Source organism: Oncorhynchus clarkii, unplaced genomic scaffold, assembly GCF_045791955.1.
Source record: "Oncorhynchus clarkii lewisi isolate Uvic-CL-2024 unplaced genomic scaffold, UVic_Ocla_1.0 unplaced_contig_13470_pilon_pilon, whole genome shotgun sequence".
Classification (NCBI taxonomy): Eukaryota; Metazoa; Chordata; class Actinopteri; order Salmoniformes; family Salmonidae; genus Oncorhynchus; species Oncorhynchus clarkii.
Genome location: NW_027259078.1, coordinates 2,802 through 29,736, shown reverse-complemented (window position 1 = coordinate 29,736; position 26,935 = coordinate 2,802). Strand labels below are relative to the sequence as shown.

The 26,935-nt window shown below is 41.9% G+C and overlaps 2 protein-coding genes across 2 annotated transcripts; both read left to right on the top strand.

The window, feature by feature from the left end:
- Positions 1–1,540: 1,540 nt before the first annotated feature.
- Positions 1,541–11,774, top strand: LOC139399475 (zinc finger protein 665-like). The gene is made up of 3 exons (XM_071144890.1): positions 1,541–1,591; positions 4,395–4,643; positions 10,284–11,774. The coding sequence occupies exons 2-3, from the start codon at positions 4,541–4,543 to the stop codon at positions 11,636–11,638; spliced, it is 1,458 nt and encodes a 485-aa protein (XP_071000991.1). The 5' UTR covers positions 1,541–1,591; positions 4,395–4,540; the 3' UTR covers positions 11,639–11,774.
- A 12,527-nt stretch (positions 11,775–24,301) lies between these two features.
- Positions 24,302–26,593, top strand: LOC139399476 (zinc finger protein ZFP2-like). Its single transcript, XM_071144891.1, has 2 exons — positions 24,302–24,540; positions 25,145–26,593. The coding sequence occupies exons 1-2, from the start codon at positions 24,438–24,440 to the stop codon at positions 26,074–26,076; spliced, it is 1,035 nt and encodes a 344-aa protein (XP_071000992.1). The 5' UTR covers positions 24,302–24,437; the 3' UTR covers positions 26,077–26,593.
- Positions 26,594–26,935: the final 342 nt, after the last annotated feature.

Here is a 26,935-nt window from a genome sequence, read left to right as displayed (position 1 = left end):
CTTCGCCTCAGGTTAGGTGACATCAGCTCACCTACTCATTTTAGTATGTTCACCCAGAGACCAGAAGGATAGCTGTAGATACATCAACTCTCCACTAGGAGGTGCTGCCAGCCTATTATCAAATCAAATGTTATTAGTCACATGCGCCGAATACAACAGGTGTAGGTAGACCTTATGATTATTTTGGACCAAACCACAAATAGTTAGTTGAAACCGCTTGACAGTGGGGCAGCGCACAATTGACCCAGCGTCGTCCGGGTTTGGCTGTCATTGTAAATAATAATTTATTCTTAACTGACTTGTCTAGTTAAATAAAAGGTACCCATAACATGATGCAGCTAACCAGAACAATCACACTTGTCCCAACCAGCATCCAGCATCAGTTTTCTGGACTTCACAAAGCCATGGAAGTGAAGTGTAGACAGTTGCATTGTTATTCATTGAAATAGATATGATCTCAATGGAGGCTGCTGAGAGGAGGACGGTTCATAATAATGTAAACAACGAAGTCTGATGGTTGACTGGGTGGTACTGCTTCCCTCTGCAGTTCTCTGTGGGAATGAGCTGGTAGACACAACATGTATCAGATAGAGATGGTGTGAACAGTTTTCACAACTAGTTTGGGATAATTGTTTACTACTAAATGACTATTTATTTAATGATAAACAGCTATGAAACGACTTCATGCATTTATTTATTTATTTTTTTCAAAACTAGATTTGTTATTTTAGTCATTGATAATAAATGTGTTTGGAAAACCACATTCAAGCCAAATAAATTGATCTGCCAATAAAAAAATCAAGTTTGTATATGAATTTATTCTGGTCAAACTCTTCTCTTTTGTATAATGAATTACAAAAAAAGTGTTTCAAGTGACATATTTAGGGTTTTTCTGACGCTGAACAAGACAGGAAGTTGAAATGAGCATCACAAAGCTAAATCTGACCTATTCTCTAACATGTTTTGTCATCATAAACAGCTGTGAGACCTGCTAGAGTACTGCAACTGTGTTGATCTACTGAATCATTGTAGTTATGGGGTGTTAACTTTACAGTAAAGGTAATGCTTTTGTTTAATTATTGGAATTCAAAAGAATATATATTTGTATTTATCTACTCAATACATGTCATGACACCAATTTGCAAGTCACCAATATTCTCTAAATCAAATCAGTGATGACTGTTCAACAGTCTTATGGCCTGGAGATAGAAGCAATTCTCTTGGTCCCAGCTTTGATGCACCTGTACTGTCTCCGCCTGATGGTAGCAGGGTGAACAGGCCGTGTCTCGGGTGGCGGAGGTTCTTGATGATCTTCTTAGCGTTCCACAGAGATCATCTACAATATATATGTAATGGGTTGAAAACCTTAGACACTAAAACAGACACTGCTTTAGTTTTCTTGAACCAAAGTTTATTTGTCGAGATAATCAATCTCACTTTTATATTCTACATGGTTTAATAGTAGTTAGTCCATCAGTCCAATAATGTCGCTGTTGCACTGTGGTAGTGGGGGGACAGGAAGTTCCGGTAGGTGCCCACCATTCTTCGGAATAAAGAAAACGTCAGAACTGTGTTGTCGTTATTACTACAGGTATGTAATAGCACGTTTAAACTGTCTAATATCGAAATAACGTCATAACGTGTTAGATAACACATCCTTCACGGTAGGGTCACGTTTGGAAAAGGTTTGGTCTTGTTTTTCTGTGAAGAACGTGATAAAAAACTATTTTACAAGCACACACGTTTTCATTTGTGAGGCTTTCGTATATAGCTCATTGTGTTTCGCCTGGGGATTTCAATTAGAAACGTTTTGCATAGTTGCAGATAGAAATCCTCTGAATAGAACTGACATGATTCCTTAGAATCAGAGGCATGCTTGTTCTACATAATACATTTATATCTGATCGTGGCCAACGTCTCCGTCCTCCCCGCTTGTCCCTACATATGTGAAGATAGCCACAATAACGATTAGCCAAAATAACGATTAGCCACAATAGTGGAATTTGCGTTTCGACCTCAAAATAAAAGTCCCAAATGAAAGTGATACAAACGGATAGAAAATAGTGGAATCATTCCATATTTGGACTAGAAACGCTAAACATGGTTGGAATGTTACTTAATTAAAAATGAATTACAATAATGAATTAATTTGAGAATAAACAGAAAAAACGGTTGAAATCCCACTGTGGATGTATTAGACGCATAATTTGCATTGGGGACATTTTTCTACTAACTAATGAAACGGGTTGGATTGTGCACCCATAGAACGGGTGACACCCACAGAATACAATTACCAAGAGTTAACACATATTAATGTCTTAGCTCTTATTGCAGGACTTTGACTGAATACTCACCTTCCCAGTCAGTCTATTACAGGGGTTCTCCAGTACCATGAGAAGGTCCAGTCACACACATTTCCTAGGTGGCAAAGGTCCAGATGGATATTGTCATTTATTGGCGTAGTAACAAACTCCCAACTTACAATTGTTCAAACTGTTCACAACCCTCTTGTTGGCGGAGAGAACATTTAGCAGTTTTAATGCTAATATCCCACAATTCTACACATTAGGATGGGGCTGAGATTTGTTCTCTTTTTTAAAGTTAATTTCCTGCAATTTTACACATTTCCATGTCTTCTGTGTTTATATGATACCAGGGGTCGAAGCCCAACCAAAAAGTATAATTATATATATTCTGGGTCCCGTGGTCCGTATTGACCCCATTCTGGATCCGGACCGTGGTCCGTATTGACCCCATTCTGGATCCGGACCGTGGTCTGTATCGACCCCATTCTGGATCCGGACCGTGGTCTGTATTGACCCATTCTGGATCCGGACCGTGGTCCGTATTGACCCATTCTGGATCCGGACCGCCAACAAGGATCTATCCGCTAGCTAACAAGGTAGAACAGTTGAATTGTTATGAACACACCCTGTTTGAAAAGCTTGTTAGCCTGTCCACTTTGTTCAGGTGTTAAAATCAAGTGGCCAACCTTATTTCTCAAAATGAGAACGAGTTGCCAATACTTTATATAATTGTGTTTTTATGCTTATTACACATTTATAAAACACAAACTGGGCATCTGGTATGATGGTCTTTGACTAAAATACTGCTAGCGGTACCAATGACGCATGAGATAAACTGAGCATTCATTTTCTAGAATCAATGTTCATTGATACTCTGGTTTTAGTAGTGTAACTCTGCTCTCAATCTGAGCAGTTGAGACATAAAAGGGTTTTGATAGAAAAGGTAACTTCTCCTCTATTACAGTAAAATAATGTTTCAATGTGTTTTGGTGTCAATATGAACCATTCTTTTGGACCAAACCACAAATAGCTAGTTGAAACCGCTTGACAGAGGGGCAGCGCACAATTGTCCCAGCGTGGTCCGGGTTTGGCTGTCATTGTAAATAATAATTTGTTCTTAACCGACTCGGTTAAATAAAGGTTCAATAAAAATAAAAAATAGGAAGATGTCGTCTCGCAACTTTCCTGGCGTGAACGGTAGGGGCTTGGTGTGTTTGGATATCCTAGAGGAAGAGGCGAAGCAAGAGAATTCACTCTCACAAAAAATCTGTCCAAAATAAGGCCAATGCTTTTCTATGGGCTTGCTTTGGACCTAAGCTTGTCCCCTGCCTTCCCGCCTTTGGGACACCGACTCCCATTGTCAGGGCGGAGACGTGCATCTCCTCATTATATACAGATCTCTGGTGTAAATGGGAAGGTGCACACGGCAGAGACCCGACGGAGACGAGACCAAAAATACAACATGACAACAAGCCGACATAAACGCTCATAAAAATGAAAAGTAACAAAACCTTGCGATACAGCCATATGGAATATAGAGCAAAAACAAATGAATATTCATTCGATATGTTTACTCCAGTACTGCAGGTGGCGCTAACTCAGTAGCGTCAACGAACTTCAGTTCAGGCAAAGTGGGTGATTGAGAGACAGCATTTCAAGGTCGCTCTACTGTTTTGAAGCTGAATGTGTAGTAGAATTGAAACACATTCAGTTTCTATCTTTATAATTGTTAATATGGTGTGAAAGGGAAATCCTGTTGTTTTTTGATTTGAAATAATACAGTGAAGTGAAGGTTATTCAGGAAAATAGTACATAGTGCTGCCTTAAACATACTGCAACCTTGTACTGAATGGTTTTTGAGTCATTTATGTGAATTTAGGAAATCTACTATAGATTAAGTGCACTTACGTTGTGTAAATGTGTGCACTTGTGTCTAATGTGAATTAATGTTTTGTTGTGAATACTTAACTACCTGATCTGTTGAAATGAGATAATTGAACAAGAAAAAATATAATATAATTTTATAGAATAAAGTGCCAGAACTGTCAAGAAAATAACTCTTGTTTCTGTTTGTATTTATTACTACAGACCGACTCAGATTAAGTCTGAGGCCGGTAACATCAACAGTGAGGACAAACCCAGCCTGCCTCTCTCCTTCTACACTTAATCCAAACCTACAGTCACTGGGTCCTGATTGTGACAGTGGAGCCCAGTTTGCACTGCAGGATCCAGAGATGGCATCAGTGAAGCTGGAAGACTGCAGTCAAACACTGGAGCTGAATGTCAACATTAAAGATGAAGTGGAGGAGGAGAAGATTGGGAAATCTGTTAATCATGGTAAAGGCAGGTTCTATCTTACTAAGTTATGACCCAGTCTATTGCTATTGTAAATTCTGTAATTCTGCCATCACATCCCTGAAGAACACCAGACTGTACAACAAAGCTTGTGTTGTTCTTTCCAACACCAGTATTGTCAGCATTTATTTAATTCACTGGGTTATCTGGACTAAAGAAGTGAAGTAGACAAACTGCCAGTGTTTTAAAGTTCAATTAAATGAGTCTGTGTAGTTACTAACCCTTGTGATAGTGAGTGGAGGATGATATGAAATGAGTCTGTTTAGTTACTAACCCTTGTGATAGTGAGTGGAGGATGATATGAAATGAGTCTGTGTAGTTACTAACCCTTGTGATAGTGAGTGGAGGATGATATGAAATGAGTCTGTGTAGTTACTAACCCTTGTGATAGTGAGTGGAGGATGATATGAAATGAGTCTGTAGTTACTAACCCTTGTGATAGTGAGTGGAGGATGATATGAAATGAGTCTGTTTAGTTACTAACCCTTGTGATAGTGAGTGGAGGATGATATGAAATGAGTCTGTTTAGTTACTAACCCTTGTGATAGTGAGTGGAGGATGATATGAAATGAGTCTGTGTAGTTACTAACCCTTGTGATAGTGAGTGGAGGATGATATGAAATGAGTCTGTGTAGTTACTAACCCTTGTGATAGTGAGTGGAGGATGATATGAAATGAGTCTGTTTAGTTACTAACCCTTGTGATAGTGAGTGGATGATGATATGATATGAGTCTGTATAGTTACTAACCCTTGTGATAGTGAGTGGAGGATGATATGAAATGAGTCTGTGTAGTTACTAACCCTTGTGATAGTGAGTGGAGGATGATATGAAATTAGTCTGTTTAGTTACTAACCCTTGTGATAGTGAGTGGAGGATGATATGAAATGAGTCTGTGTAGTTACTAACCCTTGTGATAGTGAGTGGAGGATGATATGAAATGAGTCTGTTTAGTTACTAACCCTTGTGATAGTGAGTGGAGGATGATATGAAATGAGTCTGTGTAGTTACTAACCCTTGTGATAGTGAGTGGAGGATGATATGAAATTAGTCTGTGTAGTTACTAACCCTTGTGATAGTGAGTGGAGGATGATATGAAATGAGTCTGTGTAGTTACTAACCCTTGTGATAGTGAGTGGAGGATGATATGAAATTATTCTGTGTAGTTACTAACCCTTGTGATAGTGAGTGGAGGATGATATGAAATTAGTCTGTGTAGTTACTAACCCTTGTGATAGTGAGTGGAGGATTATATGAAATGAGTCTGTAGTTACTAACCCTTGTGGTAGTGAGTGTAGGATGATATGAAATGAGTCTGTGTAGTTACTAACCCTTGTGATAGTGAGTGGAGGATTATATGAAATGAGTCTGTAGTTACTAACCCTTGTGATAGTGAGTGGAGGATGATATGAAATTAGTCTGTGTAGTTACTAACCCTTGTGATAGTGAGTGGAGGATGATATGAAATGAGTCTGTGTAGTTACTAACCCTTGTGATAGTGAGTGGAGGATGATATGAAATTAGTCTGTGTAGTTACTAACCCTTGTGATAGTGAGTGGAGGATGATATGAAATGAGTCTGTGTAGTTACTAACCCTTGTGATAGTGAGTGGAGGATGATATGAAATTAGTCTGTGTAGTTACTAACCCTTGTGATAGTGAGTGGAGGATGATATGAAATTAGTCTGTGTAGTTACTAACCCTTGTGATAGTGAGTGGAGGATGATATGAAATGAGTCTGTGTAGTTACTAACCCTTGTGATAGTGAGTGGAGGATGATATGAAATTAGTCTGTGTAGTTACTAACCCTTGTGATAGTGAGTGGAGGATGATATGAAATTAGTCTGTGTAGTTACTAACCCTTGTGATAGTGAGTGGAGGATTATATGAAATGAGTCTGTAGTTACTAACCCTTGTGATAGTGAGTGTAGGATGATATGAAATGAGTCTGTGTAGTTACTAACCCTTGTGATAGTGAGTGGAGGATTATATGAAATGAGTCTGTAGTTACTAACCCTTGTGATAGTGAGTGGAGGATGATATGAAATGAGTCTGTGTAGTTACTAACCCTTGTGATAGTGAGTGGAGGATGATATGAAATGAGTCTGTGTAGTTACTAACCCTTGTGATAGTGAGTGGAGGATGATATGAAATTAGTCTGTGTAGTTACTAACCCTTGTGATAGTGAGTGGAGGATGATTTGAAATGAGTCTGTGTAGTTACTAACCCTTGTGATAGTGAGTGGAGGATGATATGAAATGAGTCTGTGTAGTTACTAACCCTTGTGATAGTGAGTGGAGGATGATATGAAATGAGTCTGTGTAGTTACTAACCCTTGTGATAGTGAGTGGAGGATTATATGAAATTAGTCTGTAGTTACTAACCCTTGTGATAGTGAGTGTAGGATGATATGAAATTAGTCTGTGTAGTTACTAACCCTTGTGATAGTGAGTGGAGGATTATATGAAATGAGTCTGTAGTTACTAACCCTTGTGATAGTGAGTGGAGGATGATATGAAATGAGTCTGTGTAGTTACTAACCCTTGTGATAGTGAGTGGAGGATGATATGAAATGAGTCTGTAGTTACTAACCCTTGTGATAGTGAGTGGAAGATGATATGAAATGAGTCTGTGTAGTTACTAACCCTTGTGATAGTGAATGGAGGATGATATGAAATTAGTCTGTGTAGTTACTAACCCTTGTGATAGTGAGTGGAGGATTATATGAAATGAGTCTCATAATTTTCACTCTCAGCTTTTGTCCACTTTTAGAATGGTTGTATTTCCCTTTTGTATTGTACAGTATACTTACTTATAGAGCCTTCAGAAAGTATTCATACCCCTTGACTTATTCCACATTTTATGTTGCAGCCTAAATTTAAAATGGATGAAATTGATATTTAATATACCCAATACCCCATAATGACATCACAATACCCCATAATGACATCACAATACCCCATAATGACATCACAATACCCCATAATGACATGCATAATGTATTTAGAAATGTTTGCAAATTTATACAAATTGAAGTGCAGAAATATCTAATTTACATAAGTATTCACACCCCTGAGTCAATAATTTGTAGAAACACCTTTGGCAGCAATTACAGCTGTGCGTCTTTCTGGGTAAATCTCTAAGAATTTTGCACACCTGGATGGTACAATGTTGTACAAATTCTTTAAGCTCTGTCAAATTGGTTGTTGATCATGGCGAGACACCGATCTTCATGTCTTGCCATAGATTTTCAAGCTGATTTAAGTCAAAACTAACTAGGCCACTCAAGAACATTCAATATTGTCTTGGTAAGTAACTCCAGTGTATATTTGGCCTTGTTTTTTAGGTTATTGCCCTTCTGAAATGTGAATTTGTTTCCCAGTGTCTGTTGGAAAGCAGACTGAACCAGGTTTTCCTCTAGCATTTTGCCGGTGCTTAGCTCTATTCCGTTTCTTTTTATCCCCCCCAAAAACTTTCAAGTCCTTGCTGATGACAAGCACACCCATAACATGATGCAGCTACCACCATGTGTAGAGTGGGACTCTTGATGTGTTGTGTTGGATTTGCCCCAAACATAACATTTTGTATTCAGGATATGAATATGGTTGCATCACTGCCTGGTATGGCAACTTCTCGGGCCTCCGACCGCAAGGCACTACAGAGGGTAGTGCGAACGGCCCAGTACATCACTGGGGCCAAGCTACCTGCCATCCAGGACCTCTATACCAGGCGGTGTCAGAGGAAGGCCTTAAAAATTGTCAGACTCCAGCAACCCTAGTCATAGACTGTTCTCTCTGCTACCTCACTGCAAGCAGTACCAGAGCGCCAAGTCTAGGTCCAAGTGGCTTCTTAACAGCTTCTACCCCCAAGCCATAAGACTCCTGAATACCTAATCAAGTGGCGACTCAGACTATTTGCATTGCCCCCCCCCTCCCCTTATTTTACACCGCTACTACTCTCTGTTATCATCTATGCATAGTCAATTTAATAACTCTACCTTGACCATATTACCTCAACTAACCGGTTCCCCTGCACATGTTATTTTACTGCTGCTCTTTAATTACTTGTTACTTTTATTTCTTACTCTTATCTGTATTTTTTTAAACTGCATTGTTGGTTAGGGGCTTGTAAGTAAGCATTTCACTATAAGGTCTACTTACACCTGTTGTATTCGGCGCGCATGTGACTAATAAAATTTGATTTGAAGTGAATTCTTTTTGACAGTTTTTTTTTGCAGTTTACTTTAGTGCCTTAATGCAAACAGGATGCATGTTTTGGAATATTTTAATTCTGTACAGCTTTGCTTCTTTTCACTCTGTTATTGATGTTAATATTGTGGAGTAACTACAATGTTGTTGATCCATCCTCAGTCTAACTGTTTTAAAGTCACCATTGGCCTCATGGTGAAAACCCTGAGCAGTTTCCCTCCTCTCCGGCAACTGAGTTAGGAAGGACGCCTGTATCTTTGTAGTGACTGGGTGTATTGAGACACCATCCAGAGTTAATTTAATAACTACACCATCCTCAAAAGGGATAGTCAATGTCTTTTATAAAATGTTTTACCCATCTACTAGTAGGTGCCCTTCCTTGTGAGGCATTAGAAAATGTCCCTGGTCTTTATGGTTGAAGCTGTGTTTGAAATTCACTACTTGACTGAGGGACATTTACAGATAATTGTATTTGTGGGTTACAGAGATGAGGTAGTCATTCAGAAATCATGATAACCATTATTATTGCACACAGAGTGAGACCATGTGACTTGTTAAGCTTGCCATAACAAAGGGGTTGAATACTTATTGACTCAACGTTATGGGGTACTCCACTGGCGTTATGGGGTACTCCACTGGCGTTATGGGGTACTCCACTGGCGTTATGGGGTATTCCACTGGCGTTATGGGGTACTCCACTGACGTTATGGGGTACTCCACTGGCGTTATGGGGTACTCCACTGGCGTTATGGGGTACTCCACTGGCGTTATGGGGTACTCCACTGGCGTTATGGGGTACTCCACTGGCGTTATGGGGGTACTCCACTGGCGTTATGGGGTATTCCACTGGTGTTATGGGGGTACTCCACTGGTGTTATGGGGTACTCCACTGGCGTTATGGGGTACTCCACTGGCGTTATGGGGGTACTCCACTGGCGTTATGGGGTATTCCACTGGCGTTATGGGGTACTCCACTGGCGTTATGGGGTACTCCACTGGCGTTATGGGGTACTCCACTGGCGTTATGGGGTATTCCACTGGCGTTATGGGGTAAAGACTAAACAGTTTACAGGCCTGCCATATATAACACTTTCTGGCCAACTGGTGGTTTAGTTCCATCTGTCCTCCAACTGTTGGTTTAGAATCTACAGATGTGGTTTTCATATTCAGATGGTAAATAGTCATAGTAGAATTCATGTTGATGCAACAATATCCAATATCTAGTCATGTATCCATTCCCTTGCATGTGTGTGGTATTGTGTGTAGGCCAATGACTCAATTTAATCCATTTTAAATTCAGGCTGAAACACAACACAATGTAGAAAAGGTCAAGGGATGTGAATACTTTCTGAACACACTGTATATGAAGTCATATGTATATCCCACTGACTTGTTCTTCTGATGTTGTTCACACAGGAGACCATGTTGAGACATTCTCTACATCCAGAGATCAACAGCAGGAAGATCACAGAGCTAACAGGTCTCACCACTGCCCACATTGTGAGGAGATTTTCCCAATTCTATCAAAGCTAAAAATACACCTACAAATGCAAAGAGGAGAGAATCTGTATTCCTGCACTGACTGTGAGAAGAGCTTCACAACATCAAGGGCTCTGACAGTTCATCAGAAAGAGCACACTGGAGAGAAGCCTTACTCCTGCTCCGACTGTGGGAAATGCTTCAATAGATCATCTAAATTAACCATTCATCAGAGAGTGCACACGGGAGAGAAGCCTTACTCCTGCTCCGATTGTGGATCGAGTTTCTCCCAATATGGCCACTTAAAATCACACCAACGTATACACACCGGAGAGAAGCCATACTTCTGCGCTGACTGTGGGAATAGCTTCACAACATCGAGGGCTCTGACAATTCATCAGAGAGTGCACACTGGAGAGAAGCCTTATTTCTGCTCTGATTGTGGAAAGAGTTTCTCCCGATTGGACACCTTAAAAAATCACCAATTAATACATAAAGGACAGAAGCCTTACTCCTGCTCTGACTGTGGGAAATGCTTCATTAAATCAGCTAAATTAACCATTCATCAGAGAGTGCACACTGGAGAGAAGCCTTACACCTGCTCTGACTGTGGAGAGAGTTTCTCCCGATTGGATGCCTTAAAAAGTCACCAACTAATACATAAAGGACAGAAACCTTACGTCTGCTCTGACTGTGGGAAGAGTTTCTCTCAAATGGGCAACTTAAAAACCCACCAACGTATACACTCAGGGGAGAAGCCATTCTCCTGTTCTGACTGTGGGAAGGGATTCTCAGTATCGGGCAACCTAAAAACTCACCAACGTATACATAAAGGAGAGAAGCCATTCTCCTGCTCTGATTGTGGGAAGAGTTTCTCCATGTCAGGCAACTTAAAAACCCACCTACGTATCCATAAAGGAGAGAAGCCTTACTCCTGTTCTGACTGTGGGAAATGCTATAAAACATCAGCAGAGGTAAATGTTCATTGGAGAACACACACAGGAGAGAAGCCTTACCACTGTGACTGTGGGAAAAGTTTCTCCAGGTTGAATACCTTAAAAACCCACCAACGTATACACACAGGCGAAAAGCCATTCTCCTGCTCTGTCTGTGGGAAGAGTTTCTCTGTATCATGCAACCTAAAAACCCACCAACGTATACACACAGGAGAGAAGCCATTCTCCTGCTCTGACTGTGGGAAGAGTTTCTCCATATCGGGCAACCTAAAAACCCACCATTGTATACATAAAGGAGAGAAGCCTTACTCCTGCTCTGCTCGTGGTAAATGCTGAAGTAAACGTTCATCGCCGAACACACAGGAGAGAAGCCTTACCACTGTGACTGTGGACAAGAGTTTCTCCAGATTGAATACCTTATAAACACACCAACATATACATAAAGAGAGAAGCATCATCAGTTCTCTCAGACCAGCGGAGATTAAAGTCACTCCATCACTTAATTCTCATCTCATAAAGGAAGTGGTAACAAACAGTTCATTTGATCAAAAGAAGAAAGCGTAGCACACTGTTGTTTCTCACTGTGCAGTGGAAGAGGAGCGTTTTCTACAACGTTAGCCTCTACTTTACCGATCAGTGTGTTTTGTTAGCTTCTACTGTAGAGATATTGAGATCACCATGGATTTGCCCTTAGGGTTGAATACCTTCTGAGGTGTCTCTCATTGAAACAATAAAGTCTGAGGGTTGACTGGGTGGTACTGCTTTCATCTAAAGTTTTCTGTGGGAATGAGTTAGTAGATACAACATGTATCAGATAGAGATCATCACATCAGTTTTCACCATAAATTTGGCTGGATTATTTCTTGCTACTAAATTACTATTTGTTTAATGATGCACAGGCTATGAAATGACTACATGTTTATTAAGTTGACTAAAATAACAAATGTAGTTTGTTAAAAAAAGACATTGATGATTAACATGTTTGGATAACTGCATTGATCTGCCAATACATTTTGTACGTGTATTTGTGTTGGTCAATCTCTTCTCTTTTGTATTATTCTTGTGTACAGCTGGCTGGAGTGTTTACGGACATATGGGGGTAGAAGCTGTTAAGGAGCCTTTTTGATCCGATACCGCTTGCCGTGCGCTAGCAGAGAGAACAGTCTATGACCTGGGGGATTGGAGTCGTTGACCATTTTTGGGGCTTTCCTCTGACACCGCCTAGTATATAGGTCCTGCTTGGTCCTAGTGATTTACTGGGCCGTACGCACCACCCTCTGTAGCGCCTTACGGTCAGATGCCGAACGGTTGCCATACCAGGCAGAGATGCAACTGGTCAAGATGCTCTTGATGGTGCAGCTGTATATCTTTTTCAGAATCTGGGGACCCATACCAAATCTTTTCAGTCTCCTGAGAAGAATGAAATATACTAATTCCTTATCCATGTCTGAATTTCTGAACTAAATCATATCAAAACCATTCAATTGTACAACATGTCCTGTTATCTTTGTAACAAAATTATGCATGTTAATTAAAACAATTATACTATAAATACAGGCAAAATAAACATCCACAGAAATCCCAATTATACTCATTATTCAGCTTGAATCTTTCCAAAACATGTTTCGCGGGATAAATGCTTTATAAAAATCAATAAACATAAGAAAACTATCATCAAGGATGAGGTCATTATAGTCAATCATATCTAAGATCAACCTGAGATTATTACTAATGTGTTGACCATGCAGAAAACCCGACTGTTCTTCATCAGTGATAGGATGTAAACCTTGCTTTAAAACTACCAACTACAAGGGCAAATTACTTTCCATCCCAGAATGGAACAAAAAGGGCTAAAAATTGGTGTGGAAAATGATTCTGATGAATCGTTGCTTGTTGGAGAACATTTTTTAGGAAAAGGATGTTCATTTGGGAAACCATTTAGAAGCCACGAAGATGGTGAAGAAGGCGGTGAAGAAGACACGGGGACAGTGAAGAAGGCACGGGGACAGTGAAGAAGGCGGTGAAGAAGGCACGGGGACAGTGAAGAAGGCACGGGGACAGTGAAGAAGGCGGTGAAGAAGGCACGGGGACAGTGAAGAAGGCACGGGGACAGTGAAGAATGCACAGGGACAGTGAAGAAGGCACGGGGACAGTGAAGAAGGCACGGGGACAGTGAAGAAGGCATGGGGACAGTGAAGAAGGCACGGGGACAGTGAAGAAGGCACGGGGACAGTGAAGAAGGCACGAGGACAGTGAAGAAGGCACGGGGACAGTGAAGAAGGCGGTGAAGAAGGCACAGGGACAGTGAAGAAGGCGGTGAAGAAGGCACGGGGACAGTGAAGAAGGCACGGGGACAGTGAAGAAGGCACGGGGACAGTGAAGAAGGCACGGGGACAGTGAAGAAGGCACGGGGACAGTGAAGAAGGCACGGGGACGGTGAAGAAGGCACGGGGACAGTGAAGAAGGCACGGGGACAGTGAAGAAGGCAAGAGGACAGTGAAGAAGGCAAGGGGACAGTGAAGAAGGCGGTGAAGAAGGCACGGGGACAGTGAAGAAGGCGGTGAAGAAGGCACGGGGACAGTGAAGAAGGCACGGGGACAGTGAAGAAGGCACGGGGACAGTGAAGAAGGCACGGGGACAGTGAAGAAGGCAAGGGGACAGTGAAGGCGGCACGGGGACAGTGAAGAAGGCACGGGGACAGTGAAGAATGCACAGGGACAGTGAAGAAGGCGGTGAAGAAGGCACGGTGAAGAAGGCAAGGGGACAGTGAAGAAGGCGGTGAAGAAGGCACGGGGACAGTGAAGAAGGCGGTGAAGAAGGCACGAGGACAGTGAAGAAGGCACGGGGACAGTGAAGAAGGCACGGGGACAGTGAAGAAGGCATGGGGACAGTGAAGAAGGCACGGGGACGGTGAAGAAGGCACGGGGACAGTGAAGAAGGCACGAGGACAGTGAAGAAGGCGGTGAAGAAGGCACGGGGACAGTGAAGAAGGCGGTGAAGAAGGCACGGGGACAGTGAAGAAGGCACGGGGACAGTGAAGAAGGCACGGGGACAGTGAAGAAGGCACGGGGACAGTGAAGAAGGCACGGGGACAGTGAAGAATGCACGGGGACAGTGAAGAAGGCACGGTGAAGAAGGCAAGGGGACAGTGAAGAAGGCACGGGGACAGTGAAGAAGGCACGAGGACAGTGAAGAAGGCACGAGGACAGTGAAGAAGGCGGTGAAGAAGGCACGGGGACGGTGAAGAAGGCACCGCGGGGACAGTGAAGAAGGCACGGGGACAGTGAAGAAGACACGGGGACAGTGAAGAAGACACGGGGACAGTGAAGAAGGCACGGGGACAGTGAAGAAGGCACGGGGACGGTGAAGAAGGCGCGGGGACGGTGAAGAAGGCGCGGGGACGGTGAAGAAGGCACGGGGACGGTGAAGAAGGCACGGGGACGGTGAAGAAGGCACGGGGACAGTGAAGAAGGCACGGGGACAGTGAAGAAGGCGGTGAAGAAGGCACGGGGACAGTGAAGAAGGCACGGGGACAGTGAAGAAGGCGGTGAAGAAGGCACGGGGACGATGAAGAAGGCACGGGGACAGTGAAGAAGACACCGCGGGGACGGTGAAGAAGGCACCGCAGGGACGGTGAAGAAGGCACTGGGACAGTGAAGAAGGCACGGGGACGGTGAAGAAGGCACCGCGGGGACGGTGGAGAAGGCACGGGGACGGTGAAGAAGGCACCGCGGGGACGGTGAAGAAGGCAAGGGGACGGTGAAGAAGGCAAGGGGACGGTGAAGAAGGCACGGGGACAGTGAAGAAGGCACGGGGACAGTGAAGAAGGCACGGGGACGGTGAAGAAGGCACGGGGACAGTGAAGAAGGCGGTGAAGAAGGCGGTGAAGAAGGCACGGGGACAGTGAAGAAGGCACCGCGGGGACGGTGAAGAAGGCACAGGGGCAGTGAAGAAGGCACAGGGACGATGAAGAAGGCACGGGGACAGTGAAGAAGGCACGTGGACGGTGAAGAAGGCACGGGGACAGTGAAGAAGGCACGGGACGATGAAGAAGGCACGGGGACAGTGAAGAAGGCACGGGGACGGTGAAGAAGGCACGGGGACAGTAAAGAAGGCACGGGGACAGTGAAGAAGGCACGGGGACAGTGAAGAAGGCACGGGGACAGTGAAGAAGGCACGGGGACAGTGAAGAAGGCACGGGGACAGTGAAGAAGGCGGTGAAGAAGGCACGGGGACAGTGAAGAAGGCGGTGAAGAAGGCACAGGTACAGTGAAGAAGGCAAGGGGACAGTGAAGAAGGCACGGGGACAGTGAAGAAGGCACGGGGACAGTGCAGAAGGCAAGGGGACAGTGAAGAAGGCACGGGGACAGTGAAGAAGGCACGGGGACAGTGAAGAAGACACGGGGACAGTGAAGAAGGCACGGGGACGGTGAAGAAGGCACGGGGACGGTGAAGAAGGCGGTGAAGAAGGCACGGGGACAGTGAAGAAGGCACTGCGGGGACAGTGAAGAAGGCACGGGGACAGTGAAGAAGGCACGGGGACAGTAAAGAAGTCACGGGGACAGTAAAGAAGGCACCGCGGGGACAGTGAAGAAGGCTACATCTAAACGTTAAGGAGAAAGAGGTACAGAGAATATTTAGGAGAAAGAGGTACAGAGAATATTTAGGAGAAAGAGGTACAGAGAATATTTAGGAGAAAGAGGTACAGAGAATATTTAGAAGAAAGAGGTACAGAGAATATTTAGGAGAAAGAGGTACAGAGAATATTTAGGAGAAAGAGGAACAGAGAATATTTAGGAGAAAGAGGTACAGAGCCTTCGTCCTAAGAGGAAGCCACAGAGAAACTTGTGAAGTCTGCAGTGCTCGTTCTCTTATGGTCATAGGTCTGTCTTCCCACACACAAGTTCATTAATGCAGTAGTTTAAGCATTTAATCACAAACAAACCTTAATTCCTAATAATCTTAATTTCTGTCACTACACTCTGTAAAGCTGGGATATATCAGTTACGTAGTAAGAGCGTTCGTGTAAAACCTGATGCAATGCAAGAAGTCTAAAAAGTGTAAAGTGTTTGCAGACAGAAGGAATATGTTATTGAAGAGTCTGAATGTAAAATGTTTCAACTGGTGGGGGTCCTATTCCTGAATTCCCAGAGTGCCCTGTTAGGGTGAAAGAGGTTGAGGGGTCAAGGATCAGGGTTGTACAGCAAATCGCCAATGTGGAGACAGTAAAGAGAGTTGAAGGGGAAAAAGGCCACAATTTTGAAGAAAATCACAACCAGTTGCAAATATTGTACGTCAATCAAGTGATCTGGATACACTTATTGTGAAGAAGATGGATTTTGTAGCATTTATAGCCACAGTTATTAATTGTACTGCACAAGAAATCCAGTAAGATGGACATCCTTATATCTGCATTTGAGGAGTTTTGGGGCCTCCAAGACCTCAATGCAACAGAAAAGCAGGCTGATTCAGTCTAATTTAAATGTTGATAGTTTGTATGGATTCGTATTTAAAGTATATATATATATTTATTACCCACCTGTAGTGTAGGTGGCAGAATGCCATTATACCAAAAATAAGATGTCGCCAAAGGGTTTTATAACCAAGATAAACAAAAATCTAACAAAAAAACTGTATTGACATCAGATGTTCATTCGATGAGAAAATGCTAAATCTCGGCCCAAATCCATTTCTTTCCATCTTCTCCCACTGCCAGCCAGAGTGTAAACTCCAAGCGGATGCTTCACATTTTATACATCCGGTGAAATATCTGTCTCATTGTTCTATCTGTGATGTCGCTGTTGAACTGTGGTAGTGGAGGAACCGGAAGTAAAAACAACAACAAAGAAAGCCGCAGAACTGTGCTGTCGAAACGATATGTATTACTACAGGTATGTAATAGCACGTTTAAACCTAATTTCGAAAGAATATGTCATAACATATCAGGTAACAAATCCGTATACTATCATGTTAGGTGTAACGTTTGGTAAAGGTTTTATGTGCTGTTTTTTCCCCCCGTTAAACCGAATGAGTGAAGAACGCGATAAAAGTTATTTTACAAGTCACATAGCTAGAGACCTTTGTTTGTCTAAGTGAATGTACATTTCAGCAAGGTAATTTCATAAAGAATCCATTTATTTGACATTTCTAAATTTGTGACACGAGCTGCTAAAATGGCGGCGCCAACAACTGCGTCACCAGACTTCAGTACAGGCAGTGCGGATGCATCAGAGACAGAGAGTAGATGAGCGCTCGGAAATCCCGCTCACTGCTCCGGTGTTCCACGTTCTTTCCAAATGCTCGGCTAAAAACTGCATTTAGTTTACAGGAAAGAAAATTGCCGCTCCATTCATTAAAATCACAATGTAACCTACACCCATCTATTTTTGTGACTACACGGACCTACCATTTTGGTTTTGAAGTATTGAAACCAAGCCATTTGATTTGAATTAAACGTTTTTAATAAACATGAAAAGGTGAATGTAAGAAGCGCTCATTTCAAATAGGCTTCATGTCCTATTAAACAGCATATACCACTATAAATAGGCTACCTGTCATATTAAACAGCATATACCACTATAAATAGGCTACCTGTCATATTAAACAGCATATAACACTATAAATAGGCTACCTGTCATATTAAACAGCATATACCACTATAAATAGGCTACCTGTCATATTAAACAGCATATACCACTATAAATAGGCTACCTGTCATATTAAACAGCATATAACACTATAAATAGGCTACCTGTCATATTAAACAGCATATACCACTATAAATAGGCTACCTGTCATATTAAACAGCATATACCACTATAAATAGGCTACCTGTCATATTAAACAGCATATAACACTATAAATAGGCTACCTGTCATATTAAACAGCATATACCACTATAAATAGGCTACCTGTCATATTAAACAGCATATACCACTATAAATAGGCTACCTGTCATATTAAACAGCATATACCACTATAAATAGGCTACCTGTCATATTAAACAGCATATACCACTATAAATAGGCTACCTGTCCTATTAAACAGCATATAACACTATAAATAGGCTACCTGTCATATTAAACAGCATATACCACTATAAATAGGCTACCTGTCATATTAAACAGCATATACCACTATAAATAGGCTACCTGTCCTATTAAAAAGCATATAACACTATAAATAGGCTACCTGTCCTATTAAACAGCATATACCACTATAAATAGGCTACCTGTCATATTAAACAGCATATAACACTATAAATAGGCTACCTGTTATATTAAACAGCATATAACACTATAAATAGGCTACCTGCCATATTAAACAGCATATAACACTATAAATAGGCCAGGTGCCAGACAGGGAGCCTAAGAAGGAAATTAATAATTTAGGTTATATTATTTCAATGATTTATTTCAAGGCTATAGCCAACAAATAAATACATTGTGAAGCGAGCGCGAATAGGGTTGCCAACTTTCACACTACCAAATAAGGTACAAAAGGTGGCGTGCACGGTGACACGGCGGTGTGGGTATGGTGTTATGGGAATGAATATACAGTGTATTCAATTGGAAAGGCATTATGAGCTGGGCAAGTAGCTTTCAGAATGCGATTGTGTTTTCCAAAGTTGACATGGGCATTATCTGCTGCATAGGCTGTGATGTCTAATATCCTGTTCATGCTTTTCCAGACAGTTCATCAGAGCTTGATGTTTGCCATTTGCAGTTTCATCACTGTCTTCATTAAAAGTCAAGAAACTTGCACTGCACCATCAGACACAGAGAAATATCTCAGGCACACTGGAAACATTTTTCTATTTCCCTTGTTTGAGGCATCACTGGCAACTGAGAAATACACGCTCACCTTCCGTAGGAGGCAGATCATCATTTTCCGCAGTAGACGTCACGAAGAATGCGCCGATATTGCTAGCACCTTTAGCTAGCGTGGCCTTCTAGTGCATTTCTGTGGATGCACGCCGAGTTAGGTCACTCTCCCCCCCATTGGCCAATTGAGAATTCCTGACGGCATAAAGTACAGAAAGCTTTCGTCGAGTCACCACTGACGGGCTTAACCCACGTCTTTGTTACGTCACATTGTTTGTTGTAGCTGCACAGCCTTCTCTTTTTTTGCAGGTTTATCCATATTTCCTTGATATGCAAAACCGAGCGAACAACAACATACATTACTTTACAGGAATTGGCGCGTTTACGCTATACTGTGATTGGATGAATATACGGGACAAGGGAGGTTCCGTATGGGACAAACCAATTTAGCCCAATATAAGGGACATCCCGGCTAATACGGTACAGTTGGTAACCTAAGTGCGACACTAGACTGGTAGGGAGTCAGGGACTTTAAGCGCTCAGCATTTTAACAGCATTTAGTTGTATTAAATCAGTCTATAATACCGGTAATATAGAATATACAGTGCATTCAGACCCCATGACTTTTCCCACATTTTATTACATTACAGTCTTGTTCTGAAATTGATTAAATAGTTTTTCCCCTTCATCAATCTGCACACAATACCCCATAATGACATCACAATACCCCATAATGACATCATAATACCCCATAATGACAAAGCAAAAACTGTTTTTTTAGACATTTTTGTCCATTTTAATAAAAAGTATGTATATATATATATATATATATATATAGCATTTCCCTTTACTCAGTACTTTGTTGAAGCACCTTTGGCAGCGATTACAGCCTTGAGGCTTCTGGGTATGACGCTACAAGCTTGGCACACCTGTATTTGGGGAGTTTCTCCCATTCTTCTCTGCAGATCCTCTCAAGCTCTGTCAGGTTGGATGGTTAACGTCGCTGCATAGCTATTTTCAGGTCTCTCCCAAGATGTTCGATCGAGTTCAAGTCCGGGCTCTAGCTTGGCCACTCAAGGACATTCAGAGACTTGTCCCGAAGCCACTCTTGTGTGGTCTTGGCTGTGTGTTTAGGGTCATTGTCCTGTTGGAAGGTGAACCTTCGCCCCAGTCTGAGGTATTGAGTATTCTGGAGCAGGTTTTCATCAAGGATCTCTCTGTACTTTACTCTGTTCATCGTTCCCTCATTCCTGACTAGTCTCTCAATCCCTGCCTCTGAAAAACATCCTCACAGCATGATGCTTCCACCAGATGTGACGCTTGGCATTCAGGCCAAAGAGTTCAATCTTGGTTTAATCAGACCATAAAATCTTGTTCCTCATGGTATGAGAGTCCTTTAGGTGCCTTTTGTAAACTCCAAGCAGTCTGTCATGTGGCTTTTACTGAGGAGTGGCTTCCATCTGGCTACTCTACCATAAAGGCCTGATTGTTGGAGTGCTGCAGAGTCGGTTGTCCTTCTGGAAAGTTCTCCCATCTCCACAGAGGAACTCTGGAGCTCTGTCAGAGTGACCATCGGGTTCTTGGTCACCTCCCTGACCAAGGCCCTTCGCCGCCGATTGCTAAGTTTGGCCGGGCGGCCAGCTCTAGGAATAGTCTTGGTGGTTCCAACTTCTTCCATTTAAAAATGATGGAGGCCGCTATTCTTGGGGACCTTCAATGCTTCAGAAATGTTGTTGGTACCCTTCCCCAGATTTGTGCCTCGACACAATCCTGTCTCGGAGCTCTATGGACAATTCCTTCGACCTCATGGCTTGGTTTTTGCTCTGACATGCACTGTCAACTGTGGGACCTTATATAGACAGGTGTGTGCCTTTCTATATCATGTTCAATCAATTGATTTTTACCACACGTGGACTCTAATCAAGTTGTAGAAACATCTCAAGGATGATCAGTGGAAACAGGATGTACCTGAGCTCAATGTCAAGTCTCATAGCAAAGGGTCTGAATACTTATGTAAATGAGGTATTTCTATATATTTTTTTGAATATATTTGCTAAAATGTACAAATGTATAATAATTATGGGTTATAATTATGGGTTATTGTGATGTCATTCTGGGTTATTGTGATGTCATTCTGGGTTATTGTGATGTCATTCTGTGTGTCGATTGATGAGGGGGAAAAATGATTTAATACATTTTAGAATAAGGCTGTAACGTAACAACATTTTGAAAAAAGGAAGGGGTCTGAATACTTTCTGAATGCACTGCAGGCTGTGACTTGCTTAGGCTCAGTGACTTTGAATTTATATTTAGAAACACCAGTTTGGCCAGAGTTTGTTTGCTTCTGGTTCATGTGATGGTGCCTGGAGAGCAGGCCAGCAGCGGAGAATATCCTCTCCGCGCTTGCAGAGCCGCTGGGGATGGCAAACACCTTTTTTGGCCACTCTTTCCAGGCTGGGCAGGGATGCAGAGTTGTTGTTTTTCTTCCTATAGGTAGGCCTTTAAGTTTTTAGGCAAAATAACCCAAACCTAAATATAAAGCTCCTTGAAAGTGTGACTATGCCAGGCCTATTGGGCCTAATTCAATTATGGCCTATTGTATAGATAATAGAACCAAAATGAAGGAAACTTTTAAGATATCTGATTTTTAGTTTATAAATACTTTGCTACAATGACACACTTCAATAGCTACCCACCTCGTTCCTTTCATTTAGCATGTGCATGTAGGAAAGTACACCATCATGCTTTCAGGATATGTCTTTTCAGATTCCACTATGGTTCTTTAGTTGTGGACATTACATCACAAGAAATGGCTCTTGGTCCTCATCTTTGTAAGTCACCTTGATTTTGCACCTGTGTTTTTTTTTAAATCAGTTTCTTTATGAAAATATTTAGCGAACTCCCATGACTGTAGTTAAAGCAAGGGGTTATAGCAGCACACAAGTAGACTACCAATACAAGCTGGGCCCTGAGCTCATGAAGTGAGCGCTGCTGGAGTGAGATTGGAGCGAGAAGGCTGACACTCCAGCCGGTGGGCATCTTGCTCCGTGCCCTAGTCAGAATGAGCTTGCTCTTACTCTGATCAGAGAGAGAGGGAGACAATTTCATGGTCACACTACAGTTTGGAAGCTTAATGTAATGATGATCAGTTTTCTACATGTGTAGTAATATTCAGACACATTCAGTTGTTTCTGATCTATACTTGTTAATATGGTGTGAATGGGAAATACAATGTGTGTGTGACTGAAATAATAGTTAAGACAAGGTTATTGTAAAATAGCACATAGTGCTGCTTAAAACATACTAACTTTGTACTAAATGGGCTTTGTCATTTATTTGAAATCAGGATACAGTGCCTTGCGAAAGTATTCGGCCCCCTTGAACTTTGCGACCTTTTGCCACATTTCAGGGTTCAAACATAAAGATATAAAACTGTATTTTTTTGTGAAGAATCAACAACAAGTGGGACACAATCATGAAGTGGTACGACATTTATTGGATATTTCAAACTTTTTTAACAAATCAAAAACTGAAAAATTGGGCGTGCAAAATGATTCAGCCCCTTTACTTTCAGTGCAGCAAACTCTCTCCAGAAGTTCAGTGAGGATCTCTGAATGATCCAATGTTGACCTAAATGACTAATGATGATAAATACAATCCACCTGTGTGTAATCAAGTCTCCGTATAAATGCACCTGCACTGTGATAGTCTCAGAGGTCCGTCAAAAGCGCAGAGAGCATCATGAAGAACAAGGAACACACCAGACAGGTCCGAGATACTGTTGTGAAGAAGTTTAAAGCCGGATTTGGATACAAAAAGATTTCCCAAGCTTTAAACATCCCAAGGAGCACTGTGCAAGCGATAATATTGAAATGGAAGGAGTATCAGACCACTGCAAATCTACCAAGACCTGGCCGTCCCTCTAAACTTTCAGCTCATACAAGGAGAAGACTGATCAGAGATGCAGCCAAGAGGCCCATGATCACTCTGGATGAACTGCAGAGATCTACAGCTGAGGTGGGAGACTCTGTCCATAGGACAACAATCAGTCGTATATTGCACAAATCTGGCCTTTATGGAAGAGTGGCAAGAAGAAAGGCATTTCTTAAAGATATCCATAAAAAGTGTCGTTTAAAGTTTGCCACAAGCCACCTGGGAGACACACCAAACATGTGGAAGAAGGTGCTCTGGTCAGATGAAACCAAAATGGAACTTTTTGGCAACAATGCAAAACGTTATGTTTGGCGTAAAAGCAACACAGCTGAACACACCATCCCCACTGTCAAACATGGTGGTGGCAGCATCATGGTTTGGGCCTGCTTTTCTTCAGCAGGGACAGGGAAGATGGTTAAAATTGATGGGAAGATGGATGGAGCCAAATACAGGACCATTGGAAGAAAACCTGATGGAGTCTGCAAAAGACCTGAGACTGGGACGGAGATTTGTCTTCCAACAAGACAATGATCCAAAACATAAAGCAAAATCTACAATGGAATGGTTCAAAAATAAACATATCCAGGTGTTAGAATGGCCAAGTCAAAGTCCAGACCTGAATCCAATCGAGAATCTGTGGAAAGAACTGAAAACTGCTGTTCACAAATGCTCTCCATCCAACCTCACTGAGATCGAGCTGTTTTGCAAGGAGGAATGGGAAAAAAGTCAGTCTCTCGATGTGCAAAACTGATAGAGACATACCCCAAGCGACTTACAGCTGTAATCGCAGCAAAAGGTGGCGCTACAAAGTATTAACTTAAGGGGGCTGAATAATTTTGCACGCCCAATTTTTCAGTTTTTGATTTGTTAAAAAAGTTTGAAATATCCAATAAATGTCGTTCCACTTCATGATTGTGTCCCACTTGTTGATTCTTCACAAAAAAATACAGTTTTATATCTTTATGTTTGAAGCCTGAAATGTGGCAAAAGGTCGCAAAGTTCAAGGGGGCCGAATACTTTCGCAAGGCACTGTATCTACTATAGGTTAAGTGGACTTACGTTGTGTCATTTTAAAGTGTGTACTTTGTGTCTAATGTGAATTAATGAATGTTTTGTTCTCAATGCTTAGGTACCTGATCTATTGAAGTGAGAATAATCATATATTTTTAGAGAATAAAGAAAGTGCCAGAACTGTCAAGACAATAACTTTTTGTGTCTGTCTCATTGTTACTACAGGACTAGAATTAAGTCTGAGGCCGTTAACGTCAACAGTGAGGACAAACCCAGCCTGCCTCTCTCCTTCCACACTGAGTCCAAACCTACAGTCACTGGGTCCTGATTGTGACAGTGGAGCCCAGTTTGCTCTGCAGGATCCAGAGATGGCATCAGTGAAGCTGGAAGACTGCAGTCAAACACTGGAGCTGAATGTCAACATTAAAGATGAAGAAGAGGAGGAGAAGATTGGGAAATCTGTTTCTCATGGTAAGAGCAGATTCTAACTAACTAAGTTTGTTGTTCGTTCCAACTTCCCACTGTGTATGAAACTGTTTCAATGAGAAGGTAGATATTATTTCATGCTACTGAGACTTGCCTGGTTTGACACCAGTAAAGGGAACGTTTTATTCACTGGGCTATCTGGAGTGATCAGATAGTAGACTAAAAGAAGGGAAGATGACAAACTTCCAGTGTTTTAAAGTTCTATGAAATAAGTCTGTAGTTACTAACCCTTGTGATGGTGAGTAGAGGATGACAAGCCCCTTTTTAGCTTTCATCTCTTACCCACTTTTAGAATAGTTTTATTCCCCTGTATTGTACAGCCTACTGATATGAATACATATGTTACCCGGTACAGACAGAAGAGGACCGGCCACCCCTTTGAGCCTGGTTCCTCTCTGTTTCCTCCAAGGTTCCTGCTTTCTAGGGAGTTTTCCCTAGCTGCTGTGCTTCTACATCTGCATTGCTTGCTCTTTGGGATTTTGTAAAGCACTTTCTGACAACTGCAGATGTAAAAAGGGCTTCATAAAATACATTTGATTAACATGTGTATCACACCAACTGACTGGTTCTTCTGATGTTCTTCACACAGGAGACCACGTTGAGACATTCTCTACATCCAGAGAGCAACAGCCGGAAGATCACAGAGCAAAGAGGTCTCACCACTGCCTACATTGTGAGGAGATTTTCCCATTTCTATCAAAGCTAAAAATACACCTAAAAATACACACTGGCGAGAATCCGTATTCCTGCACTGACTGTGGGAAGACTTTCTCCCGATTGGATACCTTAAAAACGCATGAACGCATACATACAGGAAATAATCCGTATTCCTGTACTGACTGTGGGAAGACTTTCTCCCGATTGGATACCTTAAAAACGCATGAACGTATACATACAGGAGATAATCCGTATTCCTGTACTGACTGTGGGAAGAGCTTCACAACATCAGGAGCTCTGACAATTCATCAGAGAGTGCACACTGGAGAGAAGCCTTACTCCTGCTCTGACTGTGGGAAGAGGTTCTCTCAACAGATCCATTTACAAAAACACCAACATATTCATACTGGAGAGAAGCCTTACTGCTGCTCTGACTGTGGGAAGAGTTTCTCTCAACAGAACCACTTAAAATGTCACCAGCGAATACATACAGGCGAGAAGCCTTACTCCTGCCCTGACTGTGGGAAGAGTTTCATCCGATTGGATATTTTAAAATGCCACCAGCGAATACATACAGGAGAGAAGCCTTATTGCTGCTCTGAGTGTGGGAAGAGTTTCTCCCAACTGGGTAACTTAAAAACACACCAACTTATACATAAAGGAGAAAAGCCTTACTCCTGCTCTGACTGTGGGAAGTGCTTCACAACATCAACTGATGTAAAAGTTCATAAAAGAGCACACACAGGAGAGAAGCCTTACTACTGCTCTGACTGTGGGAAGAGTTTCTCCAGATTGTATACCTTAACAACACACCAACGTATACATAAAGGAGAGAAGCCTCATCAGTTCTCTCAGACCAGCTAAAATTAAAGTCATTACATCACTTAATTCTCCAGAAATCATAGTATACTCTATTGTGTTCCTGTTGTTTCTCACTGTGAGAAAAGGGAGCGTTATAGAATCCTAGCCTCTCTCTACTTTACTGATCAGTGAGCATCTTGTCAGTTTTGGTGTGTTTTGTTAGCTTCTACTGTAAAGATATTGAGATGACCTTGGATTTGCCCTTAGGGTGGAATTCCCTCTATGAGGCTGGTGGTACTGCTTCCCTCTGCAGTTTTCTCTGGGATTGCACTAGTAGACATAACATGTATCAGATAGAGATGGTGTGATGATCAGTTTTCACCACTAGTTTGGGGGGATTATTTGATTTACTAAACAACTATTTGTTTAATTATATACAGGTTATGAAACAACTACATTTGTTTATTCAGTTGCACTTTAAAACTAGATTAGCTATTTTTGTCATTGATGAATATGTTTAGATATATAGCTAGATAGAGCTGCAACTTAACTGATCTGCCGATTTAAAAAAAAATAAAAATAATAATAATAATAAATAAAAACTGTTTTTTTAAAAATACATTCAATTGTACATGAATGTGTACTGGTCAAACTCTTTTCTTTTAAAGTTAGTTATTTCATATTAGATCTGACAGTATGAATGGTTCTTATGGTTGTATTCAGTTGTTCATATTAGATCTGACAGTATGAATGGTTCTTATGGTTGTATTCAGTTCTTCAAATTAGATCTGACAGTATGAATGGTTCTTATGGGCTGAGTGCCTGGAGTGTTTTGGTATGACTACAATCAGGAGTTCTCTCTGACCCTGTGATGTCACCAGGACAGAACCACGGCTCTATCACACTCCAGCCCAGAATGTGG